The sequence below is a fragment of the Centrocercus urophasianus genome, unplaced genomic scaffold, assembly GCF_019232065.1.
Source record: "Centrocercus urophasianus isolate 14NV4802_14NV808 unplaced genomic scaffold, USGS_Curo_1.0 seq_31, whole genome shotgun sequence".
NCBI classification, from domain to species: Eukaryota; Metazoa; Chordata; class Aves; order Galliformes; family Phasianidae; genus Centrocercus; species Centrocercus urophasianus.
In genome coordinates, this window is record NW_024884878.1 from 1,226,443 (window position 1) to 1,238,689 (window position 12,247).

The following is a 12,247-nucleotide window of genomic DNA, read 5'->3' on the forward strand; positions in this document are numbered from 1 at the left end:
TCGCAACATGTGGCCTTTCTGCATGGCATCTATTTTCTAGCTTGTATTTCAGGACTGATGGCAGAAATATTTCACACATTGGACATTCACCCTCTGAAAGTTTTCGCAGTAGAAATGAATGACATACATAGATACAGAATGCATTATTTCGAGTAATACTGTGAATTTGTTTCTGATCAGATCAGTTCTATGGCAATTAGAACCATGGATGTTCTTTGGGTTTTGCTCTTCTTTCATTCAGGTGGGTTTCCCAAGGGAATTCATGAGAGAATGCATTCCAAAAGGTCTTAAATTCTTCCATCCTTGCTGGAATCAGAATATAGGTGTTGGCAATTGTATGATACTGTGTGTTCTTCCTCCCAGTGTGCTGAACTTAGCACTGCCCACTGAAATCCTTCCTGGTTGTCAGGAAATTATGTTTAAAGGACAGAAAATATCCATTTGTAAGCAGGATTTTAGAAACTCGCACTGCATCTGAAAGACCAGTTTTGATGAGCAGAATTTAATTTCAGCATGTGAAGTGCAAGAATAACTGAAGACAAACCCAATTGGTTATAAAGTCTGCCTGTTTCTAGTTAGAATGACATTTCCTCTCATCCATATTCTCTCCCACACACAGGCTAAAGTCATGCAACCACCAGAAGATTTTTTCATCATGTTCAGATAGGGGAGCACTCCATGGAGCACTGACTACAGTGCCTGGCAGACATGCTTCATTCTCTATGAGCTTTCTACTACCGAGAGCCATAGCCCTCTGATGCAATCAAACACTTGGCAGTGGAAAACTGCCATGAATAACACTCCAGCTTTGTAGCCTTTGTTACTAATCAGCTCTCAAAAGCTCTTGGAATTGGGTGAATGAAGAAAATACTGCTTGAATATTTTAGTTTTTTTCTGGAGCCTTTTGATTACATGTATAAAAAGAGCATCTTCGTAAATAACCCTTTTTTAAAAAAAAAATTATTATTATTTCTTACATTGGGTCATGTGGTAAACAGAGCCTCCTGCTCTGTATGCACCAACACCTGGGAATAATCATTCAGAAATAACAGTAAGAAACTGCAGTGTCTGCTTTTGACATTAACTTTCCTCAGTTTGACAGTCTGCCACCACCAGATGTTAGTCTGATGTGCCTGTTTTCCAATGGAGACTGTGGCCTTCCTGCCTCCCTGCCTCCCTCTGCCTGTGATAGGTTACATCAGTGCCCTTTTGGAGAACTCATGGAAACTGTTACGTCATTACAGTGATCACTGAGAACCATACTTTGCTGTGCCTGACTGCGAAATGTGGTGGGATGATTTTAAAACATGGCAGGCCCAGCAACGTGTGAGCTCTGTATTTCTTGTGAATAAGGTCACGGTACTGTGCTGCTCTCTGGAGCTTCGGAGTTGGGCTGCCCAAGGAGGCTGTGGATGCCCCATCCCTGGAGGCATTCAAGACCAGGCTGAATGTGGCTCTGGGCAGCCTGGTCTGATGGTTGGCGACCCTGCATATGGCAGGGGGTTGAAACCAGATGATCATTGTGGTCCTTTTCAACCCAGCCATTCTATGATTCTGTGATTCTTTGATTCTGTGAATTACTAAAGGCTTGGTTCTGGCCACAGCAGAGCAGCAGCCCCTTCTGCTACAGATGCCGTGTTTTGGCTTCATCCTCTAGGACTCTGTTTCCTAGAAAATACGAACATTTCTTAGCAGGTCTGTGTTAATTAGAGCAGAGCACAAATATTTGCGACAGGTTGCTCGGTAGGGTACACTGCCAGATCCATGCCTTCTTCTTAGTTGTACCTCACTGTTTGTAATATGTTGGAGAGAGAAAGAAACACCCATCGTTGTACTCTGCATTCATTTAAAACTTTTGCTAGTCTAGTAATGATAACAAACATTTTTTTTCCTCTGGCCTTGTGATGACCGTGTTTTATGGAGGAATGATGTTGCACATATACGGGGAGGTTTTTCACAGCTTTCTGAAACACCATGTAAACTATCAAGCAGGCCACTCGATTGCAATCCTTGATTTTATAAAGGCTGTCCAAAGCTTCATTCTACAGCAGCAGGCCGCATTTATCTTCCCGTTGCTGGTTGGGTTCTCCTCCAGCTTGCACAGGCCAGGCATGTCCAGCCCATGGCCCAGCACAGCTCACAGCCCAGTCTGGCCCCTCAGCACCATCTCAGCATCAGTGCATGGTGAAGCCCATCTGGGCTGAAGGTGGGGCTCAGGAAAGCACAGTGCAGGGCCAGCTAAAGTGATGGCAGACCAGTTTATGATTTTGATGCATTGGCTAAAAACATCCCCATGAGCAGCAAAAGATATGCAGCCGTGCTTTCCTGTGTGATAAGGGAATTTGAGAACAGGTTTCAAGATTGCTGGAAAAAGGAACGGTTTGGTGGTTTATTTCTCATTCCATTTTCAGTTAGCATAAATACATTATTTGTGAATTTTCAAATGGAATAAATTGAGTTGCAATCAAAAGGTAATGGTGCCTCTTTACTGGACTTCTGTGAGCCCTCTCTTATTGGAGAGAAAAGCCTTTGCTTCATAGTTACATCATTTTTTGGCTGTAGGTACATTTGTGAGCAACTGTTTTGAAGGACAAACTACAGAAAGAGTAGGATTTCATAAAAAATCTCTGACGAACACTTTGGGAAATCACAAAGAGCGGCTACTACCACCACTGAACCACACTGATGCATTAGTTTCACAGCAACCAGGTCACATTTCCCAACAGTGTTATGGCTTGGGTCCCTCTATTTTTTTATGTTTTAATTAAAAAACATTAAAATTTAAGCTTTGTTACTTTATATGCATTAATTATATTATATATTTTCTGAGGGCTTCTCCAAAAATAATGCCTATTTTATGATAGTGGCCCACAAAGTCAGAGGCAGATGTTGGTGGGATGTCAGTAGAGGTTGAACCTTCCCAACAATATTTCATTCCATGTTGTTGCCGTGTGACAGATGGCAGCAGAAGGGCAGTCTGACAGAATGGAATCTGACATAGAAGTGCAGGTGAAGCAAAGGTGTGGAATTTAATTCCTGTATGCAGGAAAAACTTGCACCTATGGACGTTCATCAGCTCTGAATGTTTGTAGAGACCAAAGAGTGGATGCAGTGCAGTGAGGCAGTGGGTGGTGTGTTTCAGCTGTCACAGCAGTGACAGTGTGTCATCTCTGCTCGTACACATTAGTACGAGCACAGCGTGCAGGCTCTTGTTCATCACTGAAGAAAATGAATAGCTAATGGTGGTGACCGTGTGAAAAAATAGTGCTTTGTAGCAGAGAATTTGCTCAGTGTTATTGTGCTGTTTGTATCAGTTGTAGTTTACATGGAAATAAGTGGGAAGCATTACTTCTGGATTGGCTCTAAGTCCCTCCTGTCTTCTCCTTGGTTTTAGCATAATCAAGATTAGAACCCAGGCTTATTATACAAAGATCAGACAAAATGTTTCTGTTTAATATTTAGCACACTCAGGGCCTGTGCACATGATGTCGGTTGTCTGCATGAGTGAAACTTGAAGCGCAATAATTAATTGTTGCAATGGCCATTCGATTTTCATTTCATTTGCTCGTTATGAAAAATGGCCACGTGATTTAGTGATCAGATCCAGGATACAAAGAATATGTGGTGGAGGAATAACACTCCTCGGTCCTTTCTTCTCCTTATGTTCCATTTGCTTGCTTGGCTTTAACTATGATCTATGTTAAGATACACTTGAATGAAACAGAAATGATAACGTGCAAGGAGTCATTGTGTCTTTCCTCTTGAACCTTCCTAGAGATGTCCAAAATTAAAAGCAACATAGACTTAAAGATACTTGAAACTCATTTTGTAAGTAGCTAGACAACACCCATCTTCTGAACTGCTGGATTGAGGAAAGATTTCTTTCCTCAGTTTTTCTGATTTCTGATTTCTGTGATCCAGATGGCCAAGTAAACATGAATTTTAGATGGTTCAGATTTGAGTGGGAACAATGATAACTTTGTTTGACTATCTTTTATGTGTCAAAAGACCTTATCACTGCAGTGAAACACCAAAAACTCTCAAGCCAAATCTTTATGCAGAAGCTCTGCTACTGGTTATATTGGAAGTCATATGAGAAGGATAACTTTGAAGTGTTTAAATACAGGCTGCATCTGAGTTGTCTCTGTAAAGACCGTTTGTTGGGCAAACTGTATTGTTGCATGTTTTGGAAGCCCTTAGGAAACACACAGTTTGGACAGATTCATCTGTTATTTCAAGTAGAAAGATGTAAATGTTATCTGTAACCTGTAAGGTGGGTGACCTCAATGCATTTAAGAACGTAAGAATTCTAATACATTCAAGATTGGGTGGCAAGAGATTATATTTGATGGCATGTGGCTATTAGAATTGTTCCAAGTATGAATTTCTCTATGATGCACATGAAAAAAAAAATGTCATTTGTCTTTGTACTGTTTTTATTAATGTTTTAATTTAAATAGAAAATGAAGTTGCCCATTTACCAAATAAATTTCCATCTACAAATCAGTCTCTGTCAGCATTAAGAGAAAAGATTGGCCTTAATCCCTTTTTCTTTATAAAAAGAAAGAAATTAATTTGTCTTTATAAAAACAAATTAAAAAAACAAGAACAACAAAAACAAACATCCACTGTTATTTCATGCTAGCAGTCTATAGCAATAGGGAATAGACTTGTAGAAACTTAGCAATTTGCCTTGTTTAGCATGATGGATATTTTTGTACATAATTCTTTGTGTGCAGCATTTGGACTGATGTCAACAAAATTGAACTCAAAACTGAAATTGCCCGTAGTACACCAAATCCCTGCACACACAAATGTAGTGTATGCAAACTGGGTTTTCTTTTGTTTGTTTTTAGCTTTTTTATTATTATTATTAAATATCACAGCACTGTTATAGTAAGTTTGTCTGTTGTTTTCAGGTTGATCCCCTGTTTACAGTGCCTGCACCTCCACCTCCAATTTCCAGCAGTATCACACCTCAGATTCTGCCTTCCTACTTTTCTCCATCTTCATCCAATATTGCAGCACCAGTTGAGCAGCTTTTGGTACGGACTCGTTCAGTGGGTGTAAATACTTACGAAGTTGGAGTAGTAACAGAACCCGAATGCCTTGGACCCTGTGAGCCTGGGACCAGCGTGAACTTGGAAGGAATTGTGTGGCATGAAACTGAAGAAGGTAAATTGTTTTTTCCATTAGGCTTGTCTATTAGATATCTTAACGAGGAGACTCTGCCTGACTTACTAGTCTGTGGGAACATAATGTACAGTGGCAATCATAGTTGTTAGCTAAGCCAGTGGGTTTTTTCTTATAAAAACAAATGGCAGATTTTTTATTACTTAAGCAATCATATTTTCCAAATGACCCACCATGTAACCCCAATTAACAACAGAATTGTTTCCCACTGCTTTGTTGAGAAAAGTATATGAAGAAAAAGCTAACAGAGTAGCATAAGTATGCTGTTTAAATGTGTATGAAGAGAGGAATGTTCGTGAGAGGCATGGATTTATGAATGGCTTGAATTAACGCTTAAAAAGCTGGGAATGTTGGAACTGAGATACTCAAAAAGCAGCACCATTATATAATGATAGAAGCCCCAGAGACCCCTCAGAAATTCTAATTGTTGCTTGTGATAACTATGCAATTTGGTTGTTTGAAACATGCTACACGGGGGAAATGTTCTAAGAGAGATGTTCCATATGGTGAAGAAGTGCTCTCTAAACCAGACCAATTTCTGTAACACCCTCTGACAGCATTCAGCCAAGCAGGAGAGCTGGAGAGCTCTGGCAAATAATAAATGTGATTGTTTGTGGTTTAGAACAAAGTAGAAAGAAGATTATACTTCTATATGCAGATTTTTCCATCTTGGTTTCAAAAGCTCGCTATTAAAAAGGCAGTTTTCTATAGTTAATGCTAAAAATACTGTGTGTATACCCTAACCTACTGCAATTTTTGTTTTAATAGTAGTGGATTTCTCTAGTTGTAGCTGCCTGATAGTCTTCCTATGACTGTTCTTTGTTTTTGAGGATCATTTAATTCTTAGTAGTCTACCATCCTCAACTGTGAGAACAAGATTATTTACAAAAGGATAAAATGAAAGAGTGCAGCAGTGCATTGCTTCATGATAAATCCTGGCATCCTGCAGACATATGCATAATGGCATTTGGTCCTTTGCAGTGATATATAAGACCTCACCCAAGTGCTCTACACCGTCCTCTCAAAAATCAATAGAGAGAGTCAGATTTACTCGCTTTTGTATGCTTTCATCCATCCATCTTTTTCTCTGCGTATGTCTACAGCAGATTCATAAGGTGCATTGATCCTTTTAGATTGTTTTTAAAGCACAATATAAATTCAGTTTTAAAATATCCCTGCAGAGATGACTGCCTGTAGCCACTCCAATTTTCCTCAACTTTCCTGTATCAACTGGACTTGAAATGTGTGGGTGTTAACTGTGGCAACATGAAAGAGCGGTAGCTGTTAATAGTGTTATTCTTGCTGAATAAACTAAACTTCTGACCCCCACTGAATTTGAGAAGTCTGTCTCGTTAGAGCTTTGGCACCAGGAGCATTAAAAAAAAAAAAAAACAACTGCATTCTTGTCACGATGACATTCCATTTACCAGTTTCTCAGCACTCCACTGGTTTAAAAGCTCTTGGTATTTAGTAGAAATTAAGTCCCTTAACCTTTTCCCGGTTTGTCTGAAACAATTTCTGAAAGAACTCAATGTTAGATGATGGCATGTTTGAACATAATGGTTTTGAATCTGCCAGTTTTCATGGCTTAACAAATACTGTTTTGCAACTCTGCTGCTGCGAGTGAGTATAGTAGTACATGCAGCGGGATTTAAAGCTGTCCTAGAAATGTAGCTGCTAGCATGCAGATTCAGAGGCTAAATGCAATGGATGCAGTATTGTGTTGTATGCTTTGTACTGCTGTTTTTCATGTCATACTGTTTCAGACTCTGCTTAAATGAAGAAAGTATCGTAACTTGTATTCTGTTTTTCCCCAAACCAGTGTTCACAATCAAGCCTCTATTATGAAAAAACGAGTTCCTGATGATCAATTTTGCATTTTAAATTGAGTTTTGCTGTTCAGAGCACACATATGTATATATTTAGCTGTTTTCAGATTTTTTTGACACATTCATGAAAGCAGCTATGTAGCAGCTTGCCTGAAACAATTTCTGCCAGATTTTAGAAAACAGGGTGCAGATGGGTCTTCTATTTATCTTCAGCAGAAGGATGATTATGAGATACTCATTTTCTCCAGTTATGATTCTGACTTTAATTAGTCCAGAACATGACCTTTGCTAAAACTAGTGTAAATCCAGAATATGCTGAACTCATTGTAACTGGTGAGATCTAAAACCATCTCGATGTTCATAATTCCCAACTGAAATAGACATTTATTTTGTGATATCCATATGTTTCTTTTACATTCACTTCATTCACTGCTTTCCAAAGCCTACTAAAAACACAAATGCAAACTGACATCTCTATCCATAAAATGGATGGCTTTTTTAAGGTAGAAGAATCCTAAGAAGCTAAGGTATGAAGATTTCTGACCTTGCTTTGAATTTTGAGATATTTGAATTATTTTGTATGTGTTTTAGCCACTCTGTAAGGTGAGTTGTAAGCTGATTAGAACAGGTTTGTAGGATATCTGCGTATCCTATGGCATATCAGAACAGTGACCTAAATGTGCTGCTGAGCAGCCTTCATATGCTGCAGGAGGAGCTAGCAATCAGAATGCAAGTGCAGAAAGGATGTGGTGATTACAGTTATTAAAAAAAGAGTGAAGTGAGACAGGTGAAATCCAGTAGTAGCTGTTAAACTCATTAATTCCAATACATGCTTTATAGAGAGGAAGGACTCAAGAATGCATGTTTTGAAGGTTTTCAGAGTCTGCAGTAACCAGTTTTTTATTAGGGATGCTAAAGAAGTTCCATTGCATTTCTTCTTCACAGCCACAGGAATAGTGATGTTTGCTTTCATTACTCATGTTTTTAAGATAATCACTACAAAGTGGGAGAAAAAGCTGCACTGGATTTCACACAAAATCACAAATGACCAAAGAGAGTGTTGTTAACTACAGCTTTTTTTTCATTTATTCCACAGCAATGGATTCAGTTGATTTGGTGAGCAGATATAATGAATCGGACTCTTTTTCCTGGAGTGTTTCAATCCTAAGATATGTGTAGGGAAGCTGGCATCTGAAATCTGTCACATTTTATTTATTACAAGGCATTGTAACTAATCGTAGCTATGGTTTGCTTGTAAAATTTACTGAGAATGCCTGTTATTTCAGCGTTTCTCAGTTGCATTACTCAGTTGTGCAGTGTGTAATTTCTCCATAAGTATTCTGTCTGCATTTTTCTCTGCTTAATACTCTTGTTTAGATATGTCTTGGGAATGTATCCAAAGTGCTGTAAATACCTAAATTTTTAAAAAAAAATAAATAAATAAAAAAAAAAAAGGAGATATTTTAAAGGAATTAGTTGATGTTACCCTGTAGTAGTGAAAAATGGTCATAGGCAGGACCAATCTGAAAGCTGGCAGCTTAATGTGGACGTCTGATACCAGAAACAACTAATAATAGCAGAGATCTGTCATAAAAAGCAACTTGGTAGTGTTATTGGAGTATATTTTTTAGGTTTGTTGGTTTGTTTGTTTGTTTTCTTTCTTTTTTTTTTCCACTGATATTCTGGGAAGCAGTTGTCTGTATTTCTGTACTGAGAAATAAGGTTTATGTAGAATTGGGTACATGCTAAATGGGATAATCATCTTCTGGGAAAACAGTTTTGAAGAGAGTAGTAATTGTTTCTAACTTCCTGGAGGAAATAAAAATGACCCAGAAAAAAGGAAAACCACCAACCAGCTTCTAACGAACTGTTGCCCTGGGTCATGTTCTGTTTTTGGTTCAGCATCTAGTAATAGAATCTGCCCATAGCTGTGAGAAGCACTACTTCTGATGATGTCTTGTTTGCTTTCAAACTGTGTAGGAGACAGCCATCCATCACCTTGCTGCCTTTGTGTGCAGAGCAAGCTGTCAGCATGCTGTGTTGAGTTCTTGCATGGTTGCACTTACATTCTTCTTCTTGTGTGGTTTGGGCACACAGCTTCCTGTTGTTGTTCAGTAATAGATAATGGAAAAATGAATTGTATTTTTTTACATGTTCTCTTATCAGGGCTCTCCTGTTGTTTTTATAACTTGAGACTAGTTGTTGAACGTAATAAGTAGGAGTCTGAAGCTTGCTGTAATTAATTATACAGGATCTCAAAAATGTGGTGGGATCACCTGTAGAGGTTCCAGATCTATTAGTGTCAGTTCTGGCACTGTTTTGCAATAGAACACCTAGATGAGACAGAGACATGCTGACACTTCTGGGTGGGTTTTCCAGTCTGCCACATTCGCATCTAACATGCATAGACATTTTGAAAGCACACTCGCTGCACAGTATTGAGGTTGATTCTTCCTTCTTAAGTTCTTGTTTCTTGCTATGTGATGTTATGTCTGCAAAAACTATTTTTGAAAGAACACAGTCTGTTTTAAATGTCTGGTTATTTATGTGTTCATACATGTGTGTAAGTAAGGGTGTGTATGTGTGTATAGAATTAAAGGAATGAGAAGTATTCTGGCTGCCTTTGATACCCCTTAGCAATTTCTTGTGGTTTAACAACCACACTTTCCTACTTTCATATATAGAAACACATGAATCCTATGTTGAAAAGTGTATCAAAAGTTCAGGTAAACAAATGCAGAAATTAGAGAATTTTTTTTTTTTTTTCTTCATGATATATTTTGTCAAATAATACTAAACAATAATAAACAGAAATTCAGATAAATTTAGTTTGTAGAATCATTAAGGTTGGAAAAGACCTCAAAGACCTCTAATTCAACTGCCAACGCTGTTGTCCTGAGCTCAGGCAAGGATCATAGAGAGGTAATGCTGTTTACTAAACCAAGCAATGAAGTTGAAAAAAAAGCCAACAGATAACCTTTCTGGCTGAGTGCATTTATATACTGCCTTTTATGTACCTTTAGAAATAAGTACACTGAATCTGTGGGGCCTAAGGGGCCTTCTTGATCATCTCACCATTGTTCTTTACCTTATCAGAGCATGTACGTGTTTATGAATGAAAATTCTGATGTTGTCTTCTGCAGTGTTTCTTATACACACACTGTATGAAACACACAGTGATGGCCAGTGTGGAAGGGAAAGAGTGTTTGCTCTAAGCCAGTAGGGCATGAATTTCATTCTGATATTTGATATTTTATGACAATTATATGTTTGTAGCTGAAATGTTTGTTCTGAGATAACCACAAAGTGAACTGTGAACAGACTATTAGGCACACCCTTCAGTTTCCCAGCTAATTTTCTGCTTGCTATTTCATAGAATCATCACAGAATTGATTGAGCTGAAAGGGACCCTTGAAGGCCATCTATTCAATTAACAGGAACTTCAACAGCTAGATCAGGTTGCTCGGAGCCCTGTCCAACCTGACTTTGAATGTCGCCAAGAATGCGTCATTCACTACCTTTTTGGGCAACCTATTCCTGTACCTAATCACTTTTATTGTAAAAACACTTCTTTCTAATATCCATTCTAAATCTCCCCTCTTTAAGAAACATAGAATCACAGAATCACCAAGGATGGAAAAGACCTCCAACCGTCCACCTACCACCAATATTTCACCACTAAACCACGTCCCTCAGTACAACATCTAAACATTTCTTGAACATTTCTAGGGACAGTGACTCAACCACCTCCCTGAGCAGCCCATTCCAGCACCTAAACACTTTTTCAGGGAAAAAAATAATTCATAATATCCAACTTGAATCTCCCCTGGTGCACTTGAAGCTAATCCCTCTAGTCCAGTCTGGTCCTCTCTAGTCCTGATAGGATGCAGGAGAAGAGGCAGACCCCACCTCACCACAACCTCGCTTCAGGTAGTTGCAGAGAGCAGTAAGGTCACCTCTGAGCCTCCTCTTATCCAGAATCCCAGCTCCCTCAGCTGCTTCCCATAAGACTTGTAATCCAGACCCTCGCAGCTCTGGACAGGAGAATGGCCTCTCCAGGGCATCAATGTCTTTCTTTTAGTGAGGGGCCCAAAACTGAACACAGTACTCAAAGTACAGCTTCACCAAGGCTGAAACCATTTATCCTTGTCCTGTCACAACAATTCTTGCTAAAGAATCTGTTCCCTTCTGTTTTACAGCCCCCCTTCAGATAGTGACAGGTTGCTGTCATCCTGTCCCTGTAGGACAGGTGTTAATTCTATGGATTATATTTGTGGCTTTCCTCTGGACTCGTTCCAACAGGTCCATGTCTCCCCTGTACTGAGGATTCCCCATCTGAATGCAGTACTCCAGGTGAGGCCTCACCAGCACAGAGTGGACGGGCAGGATCTCCTGCCTCGCCGTGCTGACCATGCTTCTTTCAATGCAGCCCAGCATACTGTTGGCTTTCTAGGCTGCAAGCTGTACTTGATGCTGTTCTCACCCTAAATAGTTGAAGCAGATATTACTTTTAGGGGCAAGTCTCTATGCTATTCGTAGAGAAGTGGTTTGAAGGTATTAGACTTGCTCTTACAAGCCAGGTATACAAGGCTGAATTGATGTAGTTTTAATGATTTGCCATGAATCAACCAGCCTACAGTAACCAAACCTTTGCAGGCTCCTAGTCCACAGCAAACAGTAGATAAATCGTGTCAGTATAAACCTAAGTGAAGGAGAAATGCAGAATGGATTATAGATGTTCCCTGCTGTCAGAGCTGTAAGTTAGAGAGAAGTATTACCTCATTGAATTTAATTCTGATTCTTCTACAGAGCATTCCTTTTGTTCACAAATGCTCAATTAGTTATTAATTTGAACATTAATTTAAGGCTGTTTATTTTGGTGATTTAAAGCATCACAGATAAGTAAAGATCTGTGCATCACCCCTTGCATTCCTTCCTTACACAACTGCTTCAGATCAGGAAGCGTGTCTAAAGATGATACTGTGTTAAATGTTAAATTTGGGCCTAATTAGTCCTTGAACATGTACACACCTTAGGTTTCTAGCTAGTGTTAGTCCTACAGCATTGTTTAGAGAGGTGTCACGGAGTTGACCAGATCAATCTATGTCCGTGCACCTCTGCTGCATTAAGCATTTTGTTTGCATTAAGGGATTTTGTTTACTACATTATGCCTGCCTGTGCTATTGCTTCAGTTTTGCAGATAGAGATGTGTTGCTAAGCAGAGC

The 12,247-nt window shown here is 39.2% G+C and overlaps 1 protein-coding gene across 5 annotated transcripts in view; it reads left to right on the forward strand.

The window, feature by feature from the left end:
• Positions 1-12,247, forward strand: part of ZNF608 (zinc finger protein 608) — an 89,656-nt gene that overhangs the window by 38,397 nt on the left and 39,012 nt on the right. For all 5 annotated transcript variants that reach the window (XM_042829532.1, XM_042829529.1, XM_042829531.1 and 2 more), the window contains exon 3: positions 4,920-5,175. In XM_042829532.1, coding sequence (XP_042685466.1) covers positions 4,920-5,175 — 256 coding nt within the window. The remainder of the gene's footprint in view (positions 1-4,919; positions 5,176-12,247) is intronic.